This window comes from Lepus europaeus, chromosome 7, assembly GCF_033115175.1.
Source record: "Lepus europaeus isolate LE1 chromosome 7, mLepTim1.pri, whole genome shotgun sequence".
Lineage (NCBI taxonomy): Eukaryota > Metazoa > Chordata > Mammalia > Lagomorpha > Leporidae > Lepus > Lepus europaeus.
This window is the reverse complement of record NC_084833.1, coordinates 62,069,869-62,094,691: the sequence shown is the minus strand read 5'-3', so window position 1 is coordinate 62,094,691 and position 24,823 is coordinate 62,069,869. Positions and strand designations below refer to the sequence as shown.

Genomic DNA, 24,823 nt, shown 5'->3' with positions numbered 1-24,823 from the left:
ATGTGTGTGAAAGCAGCTGGCATGGGGCTGGAGTTGTGGCATGGTAGATTAAGCTGATGTCTGTAGCACCAGCATCCCATATGGGTGCCGGTTCAATTCCTCACTGCTCCACTTTCTGTTCAGCTCCCTGCTAATGCTCCTGGGAAAGCAGCAGAAAATGGCCCAAGTGCTCCCTGCACCCACGTAGGAGACCCAGAAGAGGCTGTTGGTTTCTGGCTTCCAGCTCTGGCCGTTGTAGCCATTTGGGGAGTGAACCAGCAAATGGAAGATCTTTCTCTACCTCTCCCTCTCCCTCCCCATCTCCCTCTCCCTCCCCCTCCCCCTCCCCCTCCCCTTCCCTCCCCTCCCTCCCTCTCCCCCTCCCCCCTCCCTCCCTCTCCCTCCCTCTCTCCCTCCCTCCTTCTGTAACTCTGCCTTTCAAATAAAATAAATACTTTTAAAAAGCAAGCAAGCAGCCGGCATAGCACCTGACACATGGTGGGCTGTCATTGCTGGTTAGCTCCCTTTCCTTATTTGATCCCAGCTCTGTCCTCTAGGACTGCACAGCTGCCTGTTCCTATTCCAGACCTTTAAATATCAGGAGACAGCTCCAAGTCACATAAAACGTGGCTTCTCAGGTCTTCTCCCTAGCCTGCTCATGTTCTTGTGAAGCGGCCGTGGAGTGTTGGTGCCCATTGCCGTGAGGAACAGGATGGTCATCCCCTTGGTAGGGATCTTATGCTTCTGTTAGTGTGGCCTGAGCTTGCAGTCAGCCCCACCTACCGAGAACCAGGGCTTCCTGCACCCAGTCACCTTTGATTGGGTTTGTTTGCTAAGCTTGTTTTGATCTAAAGGCAAGGACACTGTGAAGCAGTGTATTACTTTTTGAAGCTGTAAGTGGTGGCAGTAGTATGGAGCCTCCATGAAGAAGGGATATGTTAGGCTTTCACATCCCAAAGCCAGAAGAGAAGGGAGAAGCTTCTAGAAGTAATGACAGTGTCTCCACCCCTCAAACAACCTTCTTAACGCTTAAAGCTTTTCCCTCTTTATCATTTTCTGTCAGCTGGTTAGTCCTATCAAACTGTGGTATGCTGACCTGTGCTAAATGTGGGAGGACGATGGGATGTATGCCCTGAAGGCAGCCATGGTCCACAGGGAGAGAATGGGCTCCAGGCCCAAGCTGCCACTGACTGGCCCTGGAGCCTTAAGCAAGTCGTGTGCTTGGGCTTGTTCTCTGAGATCATAAATGTCAGGTGCCTGCTGTAGAGTGTGAGGCTCAAGAATTACAAGCTCTTGAACTCCATCATTCATGAGGAGTGCGAGACAGGAAGAGCCAGGCATGCTGCTCTCTGATCTGTACTGACATCTCTCAGGGCACCCATGCTCTTGTGTGTGTACTTGCTTGTCCCATGGCCCCAACCCTGCTCAGCTGAGAGCACTTTATGAACAAGGTCCACGTCTGAGCCACCTGGGTGCCCTCAGTATCCAGCACAGAGGCCGGCTTGCAACAGCTGTTGTTGAGTAAGCCAAGGCCAGACCCTGCTCTGACCTTCCCAGGGGATCAGGTGTTAAGGTCAGCTTTCCAGACTGCTCTTCACTGAAAATCTCATGGAATTCTGGAGAGTGGCAGTGGTGGCTCAGATGCCAACCTACTAAGAGAGGTTTGAGTAACCTCTGTCTCACTGCTAGTGGCCACCAACCAGCTTGTCCAGCTGCCCTCTAAAGCAGCCCTGAGTCTTGGCTATGGGGCCAGCAGGTGGCGCCCATGGGCCTTTCCTGTACCTCCATTGCCGGGACAGGTCTTTCCTCCTTTTCACCAAGGCAGCTGCTGCCCTTCTGGGATGTGTATGTACCCAGGCAGAGGTACCCAAGTGAGAGTACCTGGGCCCCCCGTCCCCCTTCCCTTTTCTGGTCTTGTACTGTTTTATTCAGTTGAGCCACAGCACATGCTGCTTAGAGAAGTAGAGAAGTTTGCCATGGCAGAGCCCAAGAGATCATTAGGAGACTCTGCCCATCCTTTCTGGCATAGCTGTGCCTCCAGGAAGTCATCCCTGTGCTTCTGTTGCTGTGACCTATGCTCCCATGGCACCTCCCTGCTTGTGTCCCAGCTCTTTGCCATGTATGCAGGTAGCTGTCTATCAAACACTTTCAAGGGCCGCATGGTGCCAGTATCATCACTGTCATCATTATAGGACTCTGATCATAACCAGTCCTCAGGAAGACTTTATGGAGTAATGGTGACTAGTAGGACACGATGCCTCAGGAAGTTGTTAGCTGAATTGAAGGATATTCCATAAACAAAAATGTGATGAAAATCAAAGGTTGAGGAACTATTCTAGATAAAATTGAAAACACGTGAAGAGTTGATTCTGTTACTGATCCTGGCTTGCATCTGGATCACAGGGGGAGAAATTGCTGTAAAGGATTTTGGGATAATTGAAGAAATTTGAATATGGGCTATATATTAGATAAAAATAGTGTATTGATGTTAAATGTTCTAAATTTGATCTTCAGTGGTTAGTGATTCTGTAAGAGAATGTCCTTGTACGAGGAATACAAGTGAAGTGTTTGGAGGGAAAGGGGTATAATGTCATTTTTTATAAAGATTTATTTATTAATTTGAGAGAATTACACAGAGAGAAGGAGAGGCAGAGAGAGAGGTCTTCCACCCCTTATTCACTACCCAATTGGCCACAACAGCCAGAGCTGCGCCAATCCAAAACCAGAAGCCAGGAGCTTCTTCCGGGTCTCCCATGTAGGTGCAGAGGCCCAAGGACTAGGGCCATCTTCTACTGCTTTCACAGGCCATAACAGAGAGCTGGATCAGAAGTAGAGCAGCCGGGACTTGAACCAGCACCCATATGGGATAACGCAGTGGCTTTACCAGCTATGCCACAGCGCCGGCCCTGAGCATAATGTCTTAAATTCTCACATGGACCCGACAAAACTAGAAGTCACAAAGCAAAGTGAAATGTAAAGAGAGCAGGAGTGAAGGACAAAACGAAATTCTTTTGTACAGTTTTTTTTTCTTTTTTTTTATTTTTTATTTTTTATTTTTGACAGGCAGAGTGGACAGTGAGAGAGAGAGAGAGACAGAGAGAAAGGTCTTCCTTTGCCGTTGGTTCACCCTCTAATGGCCGCCGCGGTAGCGCGCTGCGGCCGGCGCACCGCGCTGTTCCGATGGCAGGAGCCAGGTGCTTCTCCTGGTCTCCCATGGGGTGCAGGACCCAAGCACTTGGGCCATCCTCCACTGCACTCCCTGGCCACAGCAGAGAGCTGGCCTGGAAGAGGGGCAACCGGGACAGGACCGGTGCCCCGACCGGGACTAGAACCCTGTGTGCCGGCGCCGCAAGGCGGAGGATTAGCCTGTTGAGCCACGGCGCCGGCCCTTTTGTACAGTTTTTATATTTTGTAATTACTTTCAAGTTCAAAATTGTTTTGAAATTAAAGTTACAAAAACAGACTATACTTTGGTGTATACCAACTTTCTTGTAGGGGGCTCTCTCCAGTTAGTCCAGCAGCTCTTTACTGCGGTTGTGACTCAGTGCCTCTACTTGTAATCATAGCAACCAACATTTGGAACTTGTGAGCGCTTTCACGTGCAATGTTTCTTTTGGATGTCTCCACACCGTGTGAGGTATAGATCTGGCGGGCTGATAAGGTAAGGTGACTGAAGTTCAGAGGTTAGCACAATCTGCCCACAGTCACACAGCCTAGAGGAGACAAGAAGCAGGCATGGGTGTGGTCAGTCTTTTCCAAGCAGGATGCTTTCTGAACCTGTATGTCTGCGAAGAGGGAAGGAGAGGACTGATTGAACTCTGCAGATGGTTCTTAAAGTTCAAAAATTTTAAAAGTTTATGACGGGAAATAAGCAATGCATGTTGCACAATGTGCCTGCAGTCTTTATTGGTGCCGTCTACCTGTCAGTCCCTGTCCTTCGCTGCCGGCTGCTTCCCTTGAGTAAGCCAGGCTTGACAGTGCTGGGCGGGAGAGCCGCCTGGAGGGAGGCCTAGGAGCGTGATGCCTAGTCCAAGTAGTGGGTGTCAAAGACTGGAGGGGCTTGTGTCTGGAGTTAGAGCACCAGCACTCAGCCTGAAGTCCAGGGGCCTGGGGGCTGAGAGCAGCCTTTGCCCTCTGCCCTGCCCCTCCCTGACTGGCTGGGTAGATAAGGCAGATGGAGGCCGCCTGGGGATTCTAGCCCCAGGCGCCTTGCCTTCGCTCAGACAGACTGAGCCCATGCTGTTATTACTGTAAACAGGGCCTTCTGGAGGCTCCAGCCAGGGTCCTGTTGCCCAGATAGGGATCATGATTGGGTCTGCACGGCTCAGTGCTTCCAGCCTGTGATGCAGGTGGGACAGGGATCCCAGCCCTTCAGCTCCTCCCCAGCTGCAGCGAGGGCCAGTTCATGGGAAGGATCCGGAAATCAGTTGGAACAATGCACGATTGAAGTTCAGTGGCCGCTTGATATTGATTGGTCATAAAGAAAGAGGAAGAAAAATCAAGCACTACCTCGCTCCCTTGAGAATCCCCAGAGTTGGCCGGAATAACTCAGAACTGCCCTTGCATCCTGCCCGGGCCCCTGCCCCTCCCTCCTAACAGACAGCAGTCCCCAGGACTGTTCTTTTCTCTGCAAGTCTTGCTAGTAAGTGTCTTATGTGCTCTGAACCCACCTGTCTGTTTTCATTTTGATGCTGTACATATTTAGAATCATAAGACTTTAGAATTGGTAGAGACTCCAGAAATAATTTCATTCAGTTTCTTGCTTTCCTGCAGAGAAAAGTAAGGCCCCACAGAGACGATTTTTTCCAGGTCACACAGCCAGTTACAGATAGAGCTATGACTGGAATCCATGACCTCCAGCCCCCGGGTCTGTGTTTGCAAATGTCCTCAGCCCTGAGATTAGGAAGTGGTACCCGCGCTGTCCCGCTGTCCCGTACATACCCAGGAACCTGAGTTCTTTGAGAAAGACAGGCATACAGTTACGATCCGGGTAACTTCCAACACAACACAGAGTATAGGTGAGAGATCCACATAGGTGAGTGCTGGAGACGCCCATTCCTTCAGACCCCGAGCCTTCCTCTGTGCTGCTGCTGCGGCAGGCCCCGGGCGTGAACAGTGTAATGACTGTATTGGTACAGGTTAGCCAGGGGTTGTGGTGGCCATAAGGCCATTTTAGGGAAGGCATCTTTTAGGAAGAAATGTGTAAGATTCTTTTTTTTCTAAGAAAGTTTTTCTTTTAAAAAAGAGTATGAGTATGATCATTGTTACAAGAGTAAGATAGTACTTCAAACAGTGCGGCAGCTTCCACGGCTGAAAACGCAAGTGTGACTGCCTCCTCTCCCCTGCCCAGTCCAGCAATCAGTTACCTGCTGTCTCCAGCCTGCTGGACTCCTGGGTCCCTGTGGCTAGGAGCAGACTTTGTCCCTCTTACTTATTCCTCTCTTGAGGGTTTTAGACAGTTTATTTTTCTGTCCACAGGGGAATTTGAGTACGTAGTTGTGTGTACCTTTCCTGCGTCATCTTAGTCTTGAACACTAATTAGAAAGTGGCAGTAATAATAGCATCGGCTCTTCACTTTGTCCAGTACTTTATTGCATACAGAGTAGTTTCGCTTATTTTTGTCTTAGTGTCTCTTGGTGCTCCTATGTGACATGTACTTTCAGTGCTAGGGACCGCTCCATTTTGTAATAGATGCAGAAATAGGCTGAGAGAGCAGGAACTATCAGATAAATGAGGGAACCAAGGTGAAGTTCAGAGAGACTAAGTCATTCATTCACAGCTCCCCATCCAGTAAGTGGCTCTGCACCAAGGTCTTTCCTGTCCCACTGCATTGCCTGAGAGTTGTACAAGAGCTGAGATTCAACTCCTGACTTCCCACAGGTTCCCCTTTCTGTCAGCTACCCTGAGTCTTTCCCAGTGAATAATCACCCACCACTGTCTCCCTGGCCAGGAGAACTGGTTCCTTAGGGAAGGGCCTTACAGGGGTCTGGGGTGAGCCCATTGGAGCCCACCGTACCCAGCCCCCAAATGTAGGCTGCTCTGCCCTGAGTGGCAGCCTGCATTAAACATTCTACTCATCATCCCAGGGATGATGGAATCCTAACCTTTTCAGAGACACCGTGCTCTGTCACAAGCATTGCTCTTTTTAAGAGAGATTAATTCACTTGCCCATTTGGTCCATTGGTGAAAATCACAGGAGAGAGCAAGGGTGGCTTTCTTAGTCCTCTGAGGCCCTTTCAGCCGCTCTCAGCAGGCAGTCCCTCCCCGCCACCCCCTCTGCCCTGCAGCTGGCTTGGGACTTTGAAATGACTGCCTGCTGGGCATTCACTTGCAAAAAAAAGAAAAGCAAAATGAAATGGAGGAGAGGAAGAGACCTGGCTTGTGAAATCCTAACTTTGAAGCTGCTCTGGGCTGGGGAAGCAAGAGAGGTGTCTACCCAGGTTTCCAAAAGGAAAAGTCGTTTGTGGTTGAGTTTGCTTCTGGTGGCAGTGAAGCAAGCTTTGGTGCCTCCAGTCCTTACAGAGCTCTGATGTGTTGTGTCTCTCCAGATTCTTAGAGCTGCCTTGCACAGGAGGGGTTGAGAGCCACATATTACAGCTAGGAAGCCGGAGGGCCAGGATGTGGACTCGGCACTCAGGGCTGCTGCTGTTTTCTGTTACCGCTCCGCCCCAAGAGGCTATAAAGACCAGCATTGTCAGGCAGCTAGATGTGCTTAGAAACTGTTGTCTCAATGGAGATACCAAGATTCACCTCCTGGAGGGAGCCCTCTTCTTCATTTTCACTGCTGCTCCCCTAAAACTCCTGTAGAGCTGGCAGGAGCTGGTCCTCAGTGGGCTAGTGGAGAGACTGCAGCTAAGGGAGATGATCTGCCCTCCTTGGGGTATTGTAATTGTGGGTGACAGAGCTGGAATTGGAACCCAGGACTCCTGACTCTGACAGCAAGCTGAAAGAAACTGCCATTGCCAGCAGTCCCTTCTCTTAGAAAGAAATCCTGCAGATACAGAAGAGACAACCCCAGAATGCGTTCACAAATACAGCAGGCAGCTCAAAATGGTTGGCGAGCGTCCCAAGTTAAAACAGTATTGTGATGCCCTTTGTTTCGATCAGATTGACAGTGATTAGGAAGCTGGCTGCTCCCAAGCTTTGGCAGAGGGGAGTACCCAGGAACACCCTTTCCTGCTGGTGGGAGGATCAGCAGAGCAGGTGTTTTGGAGAGGACACTGGCACTGTTAGTTGACATCAAGTTCCCACGTAGCCTACATCAGGGCAGTGCTCACATGGGCATGGTGCAGGGGAGTGCTGACTGTAGATCGAGGCACAGGTCCAAAAGGGACATGGGAGAGGAGGTTCTTAGAGCATTGCTTTTGCTGGCTGGGCCACCCAGCCACCAGGTGGCCACCCAGGTGGGTATCCTGGGAGACCAGAGAGGGAAACTCCAGTGAAGTATCCAGGTCTCCTCATCTCCATCTTCTACTCTGCATCTTTCAGATGCAGCCTACTTAAGCATTTGATCATTTCTTTTTTCCCCAAAACCTCGAATGACAGCCCCACTGTCTTTGGTAAATGGCCAAGAAATAGAAAATAGGTTTCTATTGCTAGCTTCAGTCAGTTGACAGTGGCTGGCTGATGCCCGAGTTAAGGAGGATTCTGGGGCTCTTCAAAGGCTCCACCAGGAAGAACAGCTGGGAGGATTGTTGATGTCTGTCTTGAGACAGCAGTACACTGGCAGTTGCAGGAATGCCAGGCATCTGTCAGCCCTTTCCACTGAGGTGGTTTTTGTTTTTGTTTTTATTTGACAAGTAGAGTTATAGACAGTGAGAGAGACAGAGAGAAAGGTTTTCCTTCCGTTGGTTCACTCCCCAAATGGCTGCTACGGCCAGTGCTGCGCCGATCTGAAGCCAGGAGCCAGACGCTTCCTCCTAGTCTCCCATGCGAGTGCAGGGGCCCAAGCACTTGGGCCATCCTCCACTGCCTTCCCAGGCCACAGCAGAGAGCTAGACTGGAAGAGGAGCAACCAGGACTAGAACCGGCGCCCATATGGGATGCCGGTGCCACAGGCGGAGGATTAACCAAATGAGCCACGGTGCCAGCCCCTCCACTGAGGTTTTATCCCAGGGCCTGTTACTGATTTCATAGGGTTAGTGAACTCCTGGACATTACATGTTTTTAAAAAACCTACGTGTATGTGTGTTCCTGTGTCATTTTCTCACAAGGATTCACAGCTGCAAAGAGGTTTATGCCTGCTGCCCTGGCCTGCTGGATTGTCATGAAGCCCTGTGTAGACCCTGTGCGCCTCCACAGCTGTCACTGCTGTGAACTGTCACCTAGAGTCTGCCTGTGGCCTCCTCATTTTGCCTTGCCTGACCCCGGTCAAGTCTTTCCCTCCGAAACCTTTTTGAGTTTCTTCAACCCATCCTGATTTTCTAGCCTTTTCTACAGTGTGGGTCAGAACTGCAAGACCATCCCATCAGAACTGTGGTTGGGGTCAGTCCTCCACACTGCCTGCTATGGGGTGAGATGGGGGGTGGACAACAGAACTTTTGTAAATTGGGAGGGAGGTGTTGTGTGAAAGATTTCTGTGTCACGGAAAATCCACGCCCAGGGTTCTTAGGCCTGTCACCATTCTTGGCCATGGAAAATTGTTTCTGCATACCAGAGGTTTAAATAGTAAGAGACCCTGGGCTTCCACTGAAAGGAATCCTCCAGACTCAAGGTCAGAGCTGAGGATTTCCTCTGCCCCTCTCCTCACACGCGCCCTCAAGTTTCGTGTCCTGATCCTGCTGGGCCTCTTTCAGGGCACTATTGCCCTGACCGCCTCCTCCAGGGAAGGGGCCAGTCCCTCTGCCTGGAACACTGCCCTCTTTGGTCCAGCTAACCCTTTTATCATCATACCCTCAGAGACCTCCCTGGTCAGTGGGTTAGGTTTCCTTGTGCACCTCTGGTCCCGGTTCACAACAGTCATGAAAAGTGTAGTTCTGTGCTTGCTGGCCTGTGTCGTTTACTGCCTCGGCATTGTAAAAGGCACACAGACACCCCGGCAGAGTGGGCAGACGACCACGTGATGTTTCTCAGCACCATCCCAAGCCTGAGTTACCTGCTTGCTTGGCAGCCCGCCAGCTTGTTGGGCATGGTGCAGGGGAGTGCTGACTGCAGATCGAGGCACAGGAATCATATTATGAGTCCAAGCCCACACCTTTGGGCTCTCTGCCCATTGCCCGTTTAGGGCTAGACCCCACCAGAGAATAGACCTTCCCGATCCCCGGGCCCCCTCTGCCATTTCCAGGAGAGACCCTGGAGCTTGGTGAATCACACTCCTGACTTGCTTCCCTTTCCTGGCACAGTGGTCTCTGTAGTCACAGTAGTCTTTGTGCTGGCCCAAGCCCCGCTGCTAATTTGTTTGCTGCCCTACAGTAGACCCCATGTCTTCTCACCTAGTCCAGTTTCCAGCACAGGATTGGGCACGTGTATATTGATTTGCTGTCATCAGGTTAGCCTTGGCCTTTCACACTACTCAGAGGCAGGCTGTCTAGGAAGGCAGGTGAGAAGGGATCGGGCTCCAGAGTCGTTAGTGACGCGACTTGCAGTCCGGACATTGCCCTGAACTAGCTGTGCAACCTTGAGAAAGTCATGTCACTTCACTGAGCCTGCTGCCCCCTCCCTAGGTGAATGGGAAGCAGCTGGTACAGTTCCTGCCTGGGACACATGCTCAGCAGGAGTGTTCCGTTTACTGCCCTTCCCCTCTACCCACCCCCGCGTCTTAAGGTTCCTGCACCCAGAATCCACACTTTGAGTAGTAGGCTCTGAACTCTGCTTTTGTTCATGTACTCGGCGATTATTGAGCTCCTGTGTGCTAGGCACTGACATAGATTCAAACAGGGTTCATGTCTGCTCTCCTAGGAACCTGATACAGCATTTCTACTGTTTGGTCCATCTTTGCCTGTGTTGAAGGATTGTGAATTTCCGAACAGCTATGATACAGATCAGTTTGAAGGATGCAATCCTTTTGTATACTGGGAACTGCCTAGATGTAGATAAGACCCAGCTTTAGGCATTCTGCTCTGAGTATTGGGCAATTAAGGAGCGAGAGTGATGTGTGAAGTGGGTGGGTCCAGGGAGGCTTCTCAGGAGGCCACAGCCAGGATTGTACCACACAGCCTGGGAGCAGCAGAGAGCCCGGGGAGGAGGATAGGGGCGGCACATTCTGTTCTCAAGAGGCTCTCAGCAGGGACATACTCATTTAAGGGAAGAAAGAGAGAGGTAAGAGAAGCCTTGGGTTGGTGAAGAGACCACAGGGGCAGGGATTGGGCATTTAGTTCTTACAGGCCTCTCTCCTGACTCACCCAGCCTCCCTGTTCATCGACTGTCATTTCTTCTGTGGTTATTTCTGCTCTTACGTCCAGGGCAAGCCATGCACTTAAAATATTCCTCTGTGTTTTTAGGCTATTGTCAGAAGGCGCAGATGTCAATGCAAGGCACAAACTGGGCTGGACAGCACTCATGGTGGCTGCCATCAACAGAAACGACAGGTGAGCCTCTCCTTCCACACAGGGTCCTCTCAGCCAGATCTCTGCACATGATGTTCCTGAATGTTCCCACCCTTGCCTGTCCCTGCTGTCTTCTCTAGAGGCAGGGAGATGGATTCAGTCTAAGGTACTGGCCTGCACGTGGTACACTGGACTGCTATAGATGTGGAAGGGGAGGTTTTGGATCCCAGCGCCATCATTCACTGACTTTGTGACCTTAGACAAGTTGTTTGCATTATTGGAGCAACCACATGTTTGAGAGCCTGTTATCAGTGATGGAGTGTACATGTGTGAGTTATGTTCTCATTATCCGTGTCCGTGTATGTTGGGAAGTCTGCAGTCACTGTCCCCTGTGAGAGGAATAGTGTGCCATTGTCCTACCCACTGCCCCATTCCCTTGGGGTTGGGGCTATTGTGTGAAGATCACACTTGTTTCTACAGTTATCTATCATTCTCACAACTACCCCACAAGTATATAAAGCTATTATGATGCTCATTATGTAGCTGAGAAAATTGAAGCCCAAAGAAGTAAAGTGATTTGTCTAAAGTCACGTGGACAGGACTCAAAACTGGGCCTGACTGCCTGCAGAGCTGGTGTTTTGTGCGGCGTCTCCCTGCTGCTCCTGATGTCAGATTCCAGCCTAGCACTAGTGCTGCCTTTCCATCACAGTCTATGCCCATTTCTCTCCTGGAGTCTGCATTGGTGGTTGGAGGTATCAATTTTTGATTTTTTACTTCAAGGAGCTCTTTTTTTTTTTTTTTTTTGACAGGCAGAGTGGACAGTGAGAGACAGAGACAGAGAGAAAGGTCCTCCTTTGCCGTTGGTTCACCCTCCAATGGCCGCCGTGGCTGGCGCACCACGCCGATCCAAAAGCAGGAGCCAGGCGCTTATCCTGGTCTCCCATGGGGTGCAGGGCCCAAGTACTTGGGCCATCCTCCACTGCCTTCCCAGGCCACAGCAGAGAGCTGGCCTGGAAGAGGGGCAACCGGGACAGAATCCGGCGCCCCGACCGGGACTAGAACCCGGTGTGCCGGTGCCGCAAGGTGGAGGACCAGCCCAGTGAGCCGTGGCGCTGGCCTTTTTTTTTTTTTTTTTAAGATTTTACTTGATTGAAAGGTAGAGTTGCAGAGAGAGAAGGAGAAATAGAGAGATCCCCTGGTTCACTTACTCCCCAAATGACTGCAATGGCCAGGGCTGGGCCAGACTGAAATCAGGAACCTGAAGTCCATTCAGGTCTGCCATGTACAGGGCAGCAGGCGCAAGCTCTTGGGCCATCTTCGACTGCTTTCCCAGGTTCATTAGCAGGGAGCTGAATCGGAAGCAGCTGGGACTTGAACTGGCACCTATATGGGATGGCAGCATTGCAGGCAGCAGCTCACCCTGCTGGGACATAACACCAGCCTCTCAAGAAGTTCTTCAAGGCTTTTGTTCACCAATACTGGCCATCTTTGGAAGGGTCAGAAATGTAGAAAAGGGCAATGAAATGGGGATTTTCTAACACAGGGTGGTACTGCCTTAGACTGCCTAAGAGGTTTAGCTGTATTTGAGATAGGCTTGTCTACACCACTCCTTTTTTTTTTTTTTTTTTTAAGATTTATTTTACTTGAAAATCAGAATTACATAGAGGAGGAGAGGCAGAGAGAGGGAGAGAGAGGGAGGTCTTCATCCACTGGTTCACTCCCCAATTGACCACAATAGCCAGAGCTGTGCCGATCTGAAGCCAGGAGCCAGGAGCTTCTTCTGGATCTCCCACGTGGGTGCAGGAGCCCAAGGACTTGGGCCATCTTCTACTGCTTTCCCAGGCCATAGCAGAGAGCTGGATTGGAAGTGGAGCAGCTGGGTCGCGAACCGATGCCCATATGGGATGCCAGCACTGCAGGCAAAGGCTTTACCCGCCACGCCACAGCACCAGCCCCATACACTGCTCCTTTATTATGAACTTGTTCTCAGTCGCTCAGTTTCCTTGTTGGCTTTCTTTATCTCTAAGCACTGACTTTTTAATAAATTACTTTTTAGATAAATAGTTTGCAGTTGAGAGACCTGGTTTTGACCTTCAGTTGAAATTCAGAACTTCATGACAGTTTGTTTCATCATCAAACATTATTTCTCCAGACATTTAGTAAATACATTTAGTAAGTACCTACTCTGAGCAAGGCCTGTGCCAGTCTTCGGAGAGTCAGAGATCTTGGGAAGCTTGCAGTCTAATGTAGAAAAGAAAAGCAGGCAAAGAAGTGTGATAAAGTGACATCCGTGACGTCAGAGCAGTGTGTCCGGGACATTATTGAAGCAGAGCAGGTGAGGGGACTCAATCTTGCAGTACAGTAAATTCTCCCCGTACTCTGTCGAGAATCAAATAAGATAATGGATGTACTACAGGTTATAAATGGTGAGTTGTTACTCCCTGATGCCCACATTAGACCTCTGTGCACAGCAGAACACAAGTGTTTATTCCACACCTGCTGACCCTCCACCCTTCCCAGCTAGCAAGCATTTCTGCCTGCAAGGACTAGCCAGCAGTGGTGAGGAAGGAGGCATATGCCCTTCTGTGTGTAGTGTTTTCAGGGTTGAAACAGTAGGAAGGCACTGTTCTTAAGATTACTGTCAATTAGTGGTCAGATAGCTAATAAATGTGCTTTTGGGGACACTCCTCTCTGAATCTAATGAGTTGTTGGTTTAACTGATTGTTCTGTCTTTATCCAGAGCCATTAGCAACTCAGTGATGCTTGTTGAGCAAAGTGAGAGTGTTGGCTTGTATTTACTTGCTTTGGTGCCTAGAACTAATTACTAGTTTTTTAAGTATCCATTTTGTGCCATTCTCTTCCTTCTAGAATTAAGAAACGACAGATTTGTATTGAAAATAGCATATATTCTCTGGTTGGATTTCTTTATTCATATTACAAAAAATTTGTTGGTCCTTACTTTTTACAGGTACTACTGTAGGTACTTGAAATAATATCAGTGATAAAGAAAGATCCCTGTTGGCCGGCGCCATGGCTCACTAGGCTAATCCTCCGCCTTGCAGCGCCGGCAAACCAGGTTCTAGTCCCGGTCGGGGCACCGATCCTGTCCCGGTTGCCCCTCTTCCAGGCCAGCTCTCTGCTGTGGCCAGGGAGTACAGTGGAGGATGGCCCAAGTTCTTGGGCCCTGCACCCCATGGGAGACCAGGAGAAGCACCTGGCTCCTGCCATCGGATCAGCGCGGTGCGCCGGCCGCAGCACGCTACCGCGGCGGCCATTGGAGGGTGAACCAATGGCAAAAGGAAGACCTTTCTCTCTGTCTCTGTCTCTCACTGTCCACTCTGCCTGTCAAAAAAATAAATTAATTAATTACTTAATTAATTAAAAAAAAGAAAGAAAGAAAGATCCCTGCCCACATAGAGATTATTTCTCTACTACTGGTGGTTTCTGGGTAAAGAGAGGCACAGATAGACAACAAACAACAAGGGGGCGGTGTTTGGTCTGCGGCTTAAGATGCTGTTGAAGAACTCACTTCTGGGGTAGGCATTAGGTGCAGCAGTTAAGAAGCTGTTTGGGATGTCCACATCCCACAACGTGCCTGGGTTTGAGTACTGATTCTGAGTCCTGGCTCTGTTCCCGATTCCAGCCTTTTCCTCATGAGCACCTTGGTAGGCACCAGTGGTGGCTCAAGAAGTTAAATCCCTGCTACCCATGTAGGAAGCCTGGCTTGAGTTCATAGCCCTGACTTTGGCCTGGCCTAGCCCCAGCTTTTGTAGGCATTTGAGAAGTGAACTAGCCAATAGGAGATGTGTCTCTCTCTCTTAAATAAATACATAAATAATTTTTTTAAAAATCTTCAGAAAATAGAAGGCCCCCACTTCCTACGTTGGCATACCTGGCTTCAGTGCTGAGCTCTGGCTGCTGGCTCCAGCTTCCTGAAAATACAGACCCTGGTTGGCAATGCTGGTGTTTCAAGTAGTTAGGTTTCCGCACCCTACCCAGAAGACCTGGATTGAGTTCCTAGCTCCTGACGTCAGCCCTGGTCCTGGCTGTCAAGGGCACTTGGGAGTGAACCAGCCGATGGGAGCTCTCTCTGTCTCTGTCCCTCAATCTCTGTCAAATAAATGCGTACGTGTAGTGCAGAAGTAAACTATTAGAAGGTAAGACATGCTGCGGAGAAAAGTGTGAGTAGTAAAAAAGGAGTCCTAGCAGTACATTGGTCCGGGTGAGTGGGCCTCGTTGGTAAGTGCCTGTGTGAATAGTCTTGAAAGATCATGTTCATACCAGCACAATCTGCCAGGAAGTGTCTCCATGTTATAAATGTGCTTATTCTCATATTCTACAATCAAATTGGCCAGGCTTGAAATGCCACCATCTTCGAATTGGTTTTGGATAAAAGGAAGGTAAGGGGGTAGTATCCCAGACTCAAGGCTAAGAGCAGAGAAGTGTCCCCACCGTTGGAATGCCAGCAGTCCACAGGCTCAAGGGGGACCCCGAGAGCAGCCCAGCTGTTACCCGCAAATGCCTGTTTAGGGTGAGAAGTTAGGGATGTAAAGTGTGATAGTCTCTGTTCTTCAGAAGTTTACCTTCTTGTGAACAGGTATTTCTGTATTACAGTATTTATTGTCTTACTTAGTTTTGATTAGGAAATAGTTCTAAAGTGCTGTAGTGTTAAATTTAAAAAAAAAAAAAACATGTACAGGAACTTAATTTATCATTTATTACCTCTTAATTCCAAAAAGGGTTTGAGTAGGACTTAAAATACAAATACAAGCATACACAGGAGAGTTAAAACCAGATCAAGATCAGAAAGCTTATTGGTAAAAAGGAAAGATAATTGTATCAGGATTGAACCAGAGACTCCTCTTTTCTGAAAATAGTTTTACTATTTTTATAAAAGTGATATAGAGAAGAAAGTGGCAGCCACCTGAATTCCCTCTATCAAGAGGTTGATCATTGTATAAATACGTACATATATGTGTATGATTTTACACACATGAGTCTATGCTGTCTGTACTCATTGTAAATTAGGTAATTAGTGAAACTGAGGATTAATTTCAGTGGAAATTTTGACAAGGCATAAAGGGGGGAGACTTTCGGTTGTTTAAAAGAGAGGAAGGAGCTGTGTTATTACATCCCGTTATAGTGTCATTTCCTTTAATGTGTCCAGCAAACATTTTCTAAAAGTACTCTGTCAGGTCCTGATGTGCTGGGCTGTGGGGGACTCAGAGAGGAAGTCACAGCCTTTGCCTTGAGGCACTTACTTGGACTGCTGACATCAAGGACTTGAGTAATGTGGCCATTGTCTTCTGTTGCCAATCTGTCCAAGATTTACCAACGTTCTACTTGGACAGTCCTTTTGCCAGCCCTAGTAACAGCTTGGGTACAGTGTTGACTCAAGCGGCAGTCACCAGGATCCCCCTCCTTCCCCACAGTGAGCCCTCTGTAAGCCTCAGGCCACAAGGCGCTTGTGTAGCCTGAGTCTGGGTGCCTCGTTCTGTGTTGCACTTTGACCCAGCCTAGCTAAAGACTAAGCCGTGGGGTCCCAGGATGATCGCTGTGACTTAGCATAGCCCTCACTAGCTCGTGCAAATATACCCAGTCTTCACCTAAATTCAATTAGCTTTTCTTTAAGAAGGGAAAGAAATCCAATTTTATCAAACATGGACAGACGGTGGAAGGCACTTTGATGTTACAACCTCTCAGTGATGCTTTACTTAGTCACAAGTTCATAAGCAAGAAGGCTTAATTACTTGGGAAAACACAGGATTAAAACTGGACACAATGGCTGGGTATCCATTCTTAGGCAACTTGATTCGAACCCATGCACCCAGTTCGTGTGTGGTGCAAACTTTGATGTGTGCTATGACAAGCCACAAGTCATGACCCCTTTCGGGGAAGCCCCTTCAGATGGCGTTTGCAGGATGTGTAGGCGGAGAGACAAGGCCTGCCAGGCCTGTTTGCTCAACTTTGATGTCCAAGCAGCCACAGGCCTCACTATTTGCTCTTTTACTGAGGGATGGGTTGGGAGCCTCCTACCTTCCCCAGGGGACAATGGCCAGCAATGGAGTGTGACGGCTGTTGACCATTCCAGGAGCCTGGCGGACCACAGCAGGGCTTTGGGAGGTGCAGAGCCTGGGGGGCCGAAAGCTGGCAGAGGATGGTCATTTCTCCAGATGTAGTTTTCCTTAAAGCTCTGACTTTGATTGGATGTTTGTAATGGGAAAAATAATAGCCTCCTAAGTCACCAAGCACGGCGTGACCCCCTATCCAGTGGTACTAAGGTATTTGTGAATTGAAAGTTTGTCCTTTTCCCTTCATGACAGTAGAGGTACAGGAGATTATAGTTTGAAAGAAAAATGTGATGTAGATCCCTATAATTTCTAATTCCTCAAAACAGAAGCTACCACAACACATCTGGAAAGGAAACTGTATCTAGAACATACAAAGAACTCTTAGAAATCAATAGTATAAATAAATAAATAAATACTTTTTTTTCTTTTTAACTTAAAAAAATTTATTTTTTCATTGTTACTTGAAAGGTACAGAGAGAGAGAGAGGGAGAGAGATCTTCCATCCTCTGAATCTTCCAGATACTTGCAAGAGAGACCTTCCAAATGCTTGCAAAAGCCAGGGCTAGGCGAGGCTGAAGCCAGGAGCCCAGAACTCTATCCGGGTTTCCCACATGGGGACCCAAGTGTTTGAGCTATCACCTGCTGCCTCCCAAAGTTTATGTTAACAGGAAGCTGGGATCCAGACCCAAAGCTGAAACTCAAACCCAGGTACTCTGAACTGGAAAGTGGGCATCCCAACCACAAGGCCAGATGTCTTCATTTGTATTTATCTCCAGTTTTTGTTTGTTTGCTTGAAAGGCAGTGAGACAGAGAGATTTCCCATCTGCTGGTTCACTTCCCAGTTGCCTGCAGCAGCAGGGCTGAGCCAGGTGAAATCCAGGGGCCCAGAACTTAATCTGGTTGCACATGGGTGGCAGGGACCCATGCACTTGAGCCATCACTTGCTGCCTCTCAGGGTGTGCATTAACAGGAAGCTGGAGCCAGAAACAAAGCCAGGACTTGATCCCTGGCACTTTGAGATGGGATGTGGCCATGCCAAGCAGCATCTTAACCACTGCATCAGTCACCACCACCCCCTTTTTTTTAAAATGAGCAAAAAGTTTGAGCAGACATTTCATCAAAGAGGAGATGGGTGGCAGTAAGCATGTGAAAATATACTCAGCATTGTTAGTCATTAGAGAAATACAAATTAAAATCATAATGAAATACTATCACACGCCAACTATCTTAGCTAAAATTTAACAAACTTGGCAATACCAAGTCCCAGCAAGGATGCAGAACAATTCCTGTCATACACTGTTGATAGGAACATATAGTGGTATAGCCACATCGGGAAACACTTTGGGGGACGGCACTGTGGTATAGCAGTTAAAGCCGCAGCCTGCAATGCCGGCATTCCATATGGGCACCGGTTGAAGTCCTGACTGCTCCACTTCCGATCCAGCTCTCTGCTATGACCTAGGAAAGGAGTAGAAGATGGTCCAAGTGCTTGAGCCCCTGCACCCACATGGGAGATCTAGAGAAAGCTCTTGGCTCTTAGCTTCAGATTGGTTCAGCTCCAGCCATTGTGGCCATTTGAGGAGTGAACCAGCAGATGGACGACCCCTCTCTCTCTGTCTCTGCCTCTCTGAAATTCTGCCATTTAAATTAAATAAATTAATTGGGGGGAAAAAAAAGGGCAGGTTTTTTTTTTTTTTTAAGATTTATTTATTTATTTGAAAGAGTTAGAAAGCAAAGGAGAGAGAGAGAGGTCTTCAATCTGCTGGTTCGCTCCCCAATTGGCTGCAACCGCCAGAGCTGTGCTGATCCGAAGCCAGGAGCTAGGAGCTTCTTCTGAGTCTCCAACGCGGGTGCAGGGGCCCAAGGACTTGGGCCATTTTCTACTGCTTTCCCAGGCCGTAGCAGAGAGCTGGATTGGAAGTGGAGCAGCCAGGTCTTGAACTGGTGTGGGCAGTTTCTTATAGAGGTAAAGCATGTATTTCCTGTACAACCCAGCAATGCTAACTCCTAGGTATTTTTTCAAGGGAAAGGAAACATACATCTGCAAAAAAGTCCTGTCTTCATATATTGTTGTTGCTTTATTCATATTCATCAAAATTTGGAAACAACCTGAAGGTCCTTCAGCTGATAAATGCACAAACTGTGGTATGTCCATGCAATGGAATTACTAATACATGTGCCAGCATGGGCAAATCTCAAAGGCATTATGTTATAAGCCAAACACAGAATGCTACCTGCTATACAATTCCATTTATGTGACTTTCTGGAAAAGGCAGTACTGTGGAAAGAGATCTGGTCAACGGTTCTAAGAGTTTGAGAGTGGGAGGAGGATGTGAAGGAGTTTGTGGGTGATGGAATCATTCACTATCTTGATGATGGTGATAGTTAATAACTATAGATGATTAGTAAAACTTATCAAAGTATGCATATTAAAAGGATGACTTAACTATGTGTACAGTTAGTTAAACAATAACTGACTTTTCCAAAAATTCTTTTAAAAACTGTCATCCCTCTCTAATTGTCATTAACTGTGGCCAGGGTTGTACTGGGTGTTGATGTCTGTAGTGTCAAAGTTCATATTGTCAATGGTCACGTGTTGCAGCATCTCCCATTAGCGCCCTGTGTGTTTTGATTGCTGGTAGAGGATGAAGATGTGTGAATTCACACCCCTCAGTGGTGTCCTGAAGTGTGTACTGATGAGCAGTCGTAAACCTGCTCTATAAGCGGTACACACCCGTGTAGTGGACTTACCTAAAGTCACAAAGTGTGTGACTCTTCATTCTAGCAGGGAGAAAGTTGGGGGACTGGGTGTTCACCTCTGCTATACCACACCCCTAGACTGCCCTGCAGGAGCCACTTGAGGCTGTTGTACTTAAGGAACCCAAAGTGCTAGGAGAGGACGCGGCAGTGCAGGGGGATTGAGTTTGGAGTCCACTGGGGCCTGCTGGTTGCCCTGCCTCAGTGCAGGTGAGAACTGTGAGGCAGAGCACGAAATGCTAGCAGAACTGTTTGAAATTCCCCACCAGAGTCTCCCTCCCTCCCTCCCTCCCTCCTTCTGCCTTTTCTCCCGGAGTGCATTTCATCAGCACCGGAAGGACTGGTTCCCGGCACTGCCTTCCCTGCTTGGCTGGGGTCCCTGAGGAACTGAGCTAATGAGTGGATAACACGCATTTGCCAAGGCCTTCCTGGATGTGGTACCTGGGCTTTGTTCATTTTAAAATGCTGCCATCCTTGGCTGAAAAAACATTTAATTCCCCCTCACATAAGTCATTTATTTTTAGCATTTGCTTATTTTCCCTCTACCTTACCAAGGGAATGGGGCATTATACCCTATCTTTAAGAAACACACTGCCCCCACCAGATTACTGTTTGCAGGAGAGGTTTTCAGGTCCGTCTTTGTGGGCTGTGGACCCCCAAACCCTTGGTCTTTCTATTGAACTGTACTGCCTGTGGAGGGAAGGGGCAGGGAGCAAGGCCGTGGGATGGGCCAGTGGATGCGAGATCAGGAGTCCAGTCAGCTCACTGAAGGTTTCTTGATGCCCCACTATGTGCAAGGTAATTCTGAGAAATATAAAAACACACAAACCATTCTCTTTGTACTCAAGTTGACAGAAAAGGGCTAAAACAAGTCCCACTTTGGCTGCAGGATATGATCAGAGCCACAAAGACCATATGGGCTGATCTGGGAGAGATGTGCCGTGCGGGGGGGACATGAAAGGAGGTCCTTCCCCAGAGTTGGGCCTGGAACCAGGCTACCAAGTTGAGAAAGCAGGGCTGTGCGGAGCTGGCAGGCTGTGAGGACCAGAGTGTGTAGTTAAGATCTTAACCAACCTTGGCCACTATCTTCTCTGGCTGACAATCTAGCAGGTGGAACAGTTGTGGGCTCCAGAGCCAGACTTCCTGGGTTCAGATCCAAGCTCTGCCTCTTCCTAGGTGGGTCTTTCACTTTCCTCAGCTGTAAAATAGGGGTGAACGGGTCTACCTCTGAAGGCTGTTTTGAGACTTCCGTGTGTGAGTGTGTGCCGGGTGTTGAGAACAGCACCTGCCATATAGAGAGCGCAGGCGAGGGCTTACCACTCTGGTTGGCAGGAGCGTGGTGCTCGCTTCGGCAGCACATATACTAAAATTGGAATGATGCAGAGATTAGCGTGGCCCCTGCGCAAGGATGACACGCAAGTTCATGAAGCGTTCCATAATTTTTTTTTTTTTAAAAGGAGCATGGTAGGTGCTGCAGCAACAGCAGCAATGTCTTAGTTATCATTACTGACCGTTGTGGGTCACCTCAGAAGGAGGTTAGTGAAAGGCTTGCAAGGAAGCCTACCTTTGTTTAGGGTGGAATTGTGTTACCTATGTCTCTTCAGTATCTCACAGGTGACTCAGAAGCAGAAGGGCTCAGGGAAGTATTTTCCCAGTCCTTTTTATCTAAGAAGCTGAACTTAAAACAGGGGACTCTAAGCAGGGGGCCTTGATGAGGGGCTGGCTTTTGTCCCAGGTGGCCCCCTGCCCAATGCAGAACAGTGCCCAGTATTTCCCAGCAAGGAAGGGTGGGTGAGGGTTGTGGCCAAGTGCCCAGAATGCCAGCACCGTGCGCCCAGAAAAGTGTGCTGGGCTTGACGTTTCTCCCCCACTGCTGCTGTGGCCGATTATCTCTGAGTAACAGAGAGTCATTTCTAATCCCATTTGGAATCGGTGCTCAAGATAATCCTGTTTCAGAGTAATGATATTCCAGTTCCAGCGTGCACCCGTTTCTAGTTTGGCAGACAACGCTTCGACCTCAGGCAACCCGATACACTGCTCTCTGGAAAGCAGTGCCAGCTCATTTGCCTAACATGACAGTCTCACATACTTCCATCCCCCTACTCCATGCCGTGTCCCCTCCTGGGGTCTGTGTTCAGTGCAGTATTCCTGGAGAGTGTTGGCTGGGGACAAGAGAGCATCCATTGCTCACCTGGTTCCACTGTTTGGGGCTAGTGCCCCATTTCTAGGGACTATGATATGGTCCAGTCCTGTCCTTCTTCTTTCAAAGCAGCTGTGCCATCAGCTGCTTATTTGAATAGGGCTGCCAGGTTGGTGGGTCTGTAGTAGACATGGTGATGATATGTCTGGATTTCAGCAAGGTATTTTGGCTGTCTCTCATGACATTCACCTGAATAAAATATGAGGTGGAAAACAGGATAGTCAGACTAATAAATGGTGAGTAACCTGGTAATTGTTGATGTATGAACGGTCATCAGGCTGGAGAGCAGACCCAGGCAGGGAGCCCTGGGCTGTCCCCCTCGGTAGTTATTTCAGTGATTTCATTGAGGTCATTGATAAATGCCTGCTAAGTTGGCAGACTATATGGAGCTTGAAGAGGTATTAATATGTTGGGTAAAAGAACTAGGAGCATAAAAAAGGATCTCAGTGGGCTAGAGCAATGTGATGAGAATAGGTGAGTGTCTTAGTCAACAATGAAAACTAAAACCAGAAGTGAAATCCAAGGTGTAGAACCAAGTAGTAAAGCCAAAGAGCTGACTGAACTCTTAATGTGTGAGTCAGCAGTACAATGTCAGAAAGTAGATTGATTCAGCAAATAGTTACGCCCTTTTCAGGCCCTGTGTTCAAGAACAGAGATAGCCTGTTGAGCCAGGCCAGCTCTCTGCTGTGGCCCGGGAGTCCAGTGGAGAATGGCCCAAGTGCTTGGGCCCCGCACCCCATGGGAGACCAGGAGAAGCACCTGGCTCCTGCCTTTGGATCAGCGTGGTGCGCCAGCCACAGCACGCAGGCCGTGGCGGCCATTGGAGGGTGAACCAATGGCAAAGGAAGACCTTTCTCTCTGTCTCTCTCTCTCACTGTCCACTCTGCCTGTAAAAAAAAAAAAAAAAAAAAAAAAAAAAAAGAGATAGCCAAGACGTAGTCCCTGCTTTGGAGCGGACACTGTCTAGTTGTGTATAAAATGATTAGTTAATAATAGGGGCTCTGGAATGAGACTCCCTGAGTTTAAAACCCACCTCCACCTCTTAGTGACTCTGTTTCCTCATCTGTAAAATGGGAAGAATAACAGCACCTACCTCAGCATAGTGTGGTTACAAAGATTGGGATGCACCTAAAACTGCTTAGTGTAGCACACTGAGTACACAGAGTGAGTACTCAGGGGACATCTGCTATTATTAATATTGTTTCTTATTGTTACTTTTACCCAAAGTCTAAGTGATATACCAGCCCCATCATACTCTGAATGGATCATTTTCTAGAGCCAGCCTTGTCTGGGCCCATACTATAGGTAAGAACCCTTAACAGTCAGCACCTGACCTATGCGTGGACCACAGGTTTGGCAGCCATGTGAACAACACATCAAGAGACATAGAAATATATTTGGAACTAGCCTGAGGATGTGAAATTAGGATTGCCTGAAAACCCTGTAATGGGTGGTCTTCATTCCTTGGCTCTCTGCTTAATGGGCCATGCCTTCCTTGAGCCTTGCCCCCAGTTATGTCACTTCTGTCTGAGCCCTCCACTGATTTTGATCCTTGTCAAAATCAATTATCACTCTCCTGGTGCGCATAGTAGGGGCTCAGTAACTGGGGTAGTGAGACAAACTAACAGCTGGTTAGATGGGTGAGAGCCACTGTGGTCTAGGGAAATGTATATGAGGTCTGGATCCAAACAGACCTGGATTTGAATATTGGTTCCTGTACATATTAAATACGCACACCAGAGTAACCTGTGCTATTTTGTTGAGCTTCCGTGTCCTCCTTGACAAAATGGGACTGGTACCTCCTTGCAAGTTGTTGTAAGGATCTGAAAGAGTGAGTGTGGAGTGCCTAACAGCCTGTGATTGCTTTGTTATGATAATTGATCTTTACCTTTTGAAGTAAACAAAGATTATTATCCTCACTTGAGGAAATTGGAGCACACTTTCTGCCTAAGTAGCTTACTTCCTAACCTTTCCTTCATTCCCAAAGGTAGCTGGCTTTAGGAAGAAAGCCGCTGTCCCTGCCCCAGCTCCTGCCCCAGGCCGCGGGTCCTCTAGAGTTCGGTCAGGCCACCCGGCTTCCCTGGCCAGCCAGTGTTCCAGGCTACTGAAAGGGCCACAGCTCATTTGACTTTGCAGCAGAGCTCCTGGACTGTGACCACTTTGCTTCCTCCCTCATCGAGGTGTGCGCTGGGTCGAGAATAGGTCACTCTTTGTCTTCTCTGTGGGACCCGGGACACTCCTCACAGTGACCCTCTGCTTTAGATGTGGAGTGGGGAGGAGGCGGCGTTGGAGCAGCTTCTGAAATACACCATTGTGTGGGACGACCTGGAGTGGGGATCGCTGCCCTTCTTGCTTCACCAGCTCCAGCTGCCGGCAGCCGCCTTTGACACGTGCCTTGCCCAGCACAGGCTCAGCTCTCACTGCAGGCCTCCTTGCTCTTCCCTAAACAAAGTGAGGACTCCAAGCCCCTGCGGCCACTGAGAGCAGAAAGCCTGAACAGGAATCGATATCACTGCCCTCCCGTGTGCTGTGACTCCCCACCACCCTAAAAGCTGCAGCTCATCAAGGCCTGTGCACGAACCTTCCTACATGTGCTGCACTTCTAATCTCGTTACAGCCTGAGCAGCAAATTAATTTGGCTGTGGCTCCAAAGGGAGTTCCATGAATCCCAGGAGCTGCCACTTAGGGACCATCCTTCTGTTCATTTCTTCAGCTTTGTCTGGAAACTGCCTGTGGCCCAGGCAAGGCCTGGTACCCTGGAGAGAACAAGGAAGGTTTTCCAGACCTAAACCACCCGTGGGCTAGTCTAGACCTTCAGGTGGGCAGGGCAGAGACCATTGCCTTCCACCTTTCTCCCCTGTATCCCATCAGAAAAAATAATTTTATTCACTTGTGCCCTCATTCAGAAAACATCTGATTGTGATGCAGGCACTGGGCAAGAACCTGGGAAATGAGGTTGACATGGCCCTTTCCCCAGAGCCTAAAGGGAGAGTCACAATGAACAGGCAACCATGACTCAGTATGGTGAGGGCTCCCTGCTGTGGGAGTGCGTACAGGAAGGGCATGACCCAGGCTGGGATGTCAGTGTCACTGGGGAGCCCTACCGTAGAGTGTACACTCATCTGTTGAAGGGCACTGCAGGAATGACATCTTTAATGCATTTGCCGTACTTCATGGAGCTGCTTGTTTTCACTGGGTCCTTAGTTCTTCAGCCCTGATGATCCCTAGATCAGATAGGAATCAGAAGTTCTAAAATTGAAGAGACTCTCTGGAAGGAATAAATGGTCAACTTTAATTAATGTGTAAATGTAAGGGAGTAGGAAATCAACCCT

At 48.7% G+C, this 24,823-nt stretch overlaps 1 protein-coding gene and 1 non-coding gene across 2 annotated transcripts in view; both read left to right on the top strand.

The window, feature by feature from the left end:
• CLPB (ClpB family mitochondrial disaggregase) overlaps positions 1 to 24,823 on the top strand; it is a 140,126-nt gene that overhangs the window by 18,235 nt on the left and 97,068 nt on the right. The window contains exon 3 of the mRNA XM_062196661.1: positions 10,419 to 10,505. Within this exon, the coding sequence (XP_062052645.1) occupies positions 10,419 to 10,505 (87 nt within the window). The remainder of the gene's footprint in view (positions 1 to 10,418; positions 10,506 to 24,823) is intronic.
• On the top strand, positions 20,631 to 20,734 carry LOC133764920 (U6 spliceosomal RNA). Its single transcript, XR_009866489.1, has one exon. It is a non-coding gene; the product is annotated as a U6 spliceosomal RNA (small nuclear RNA).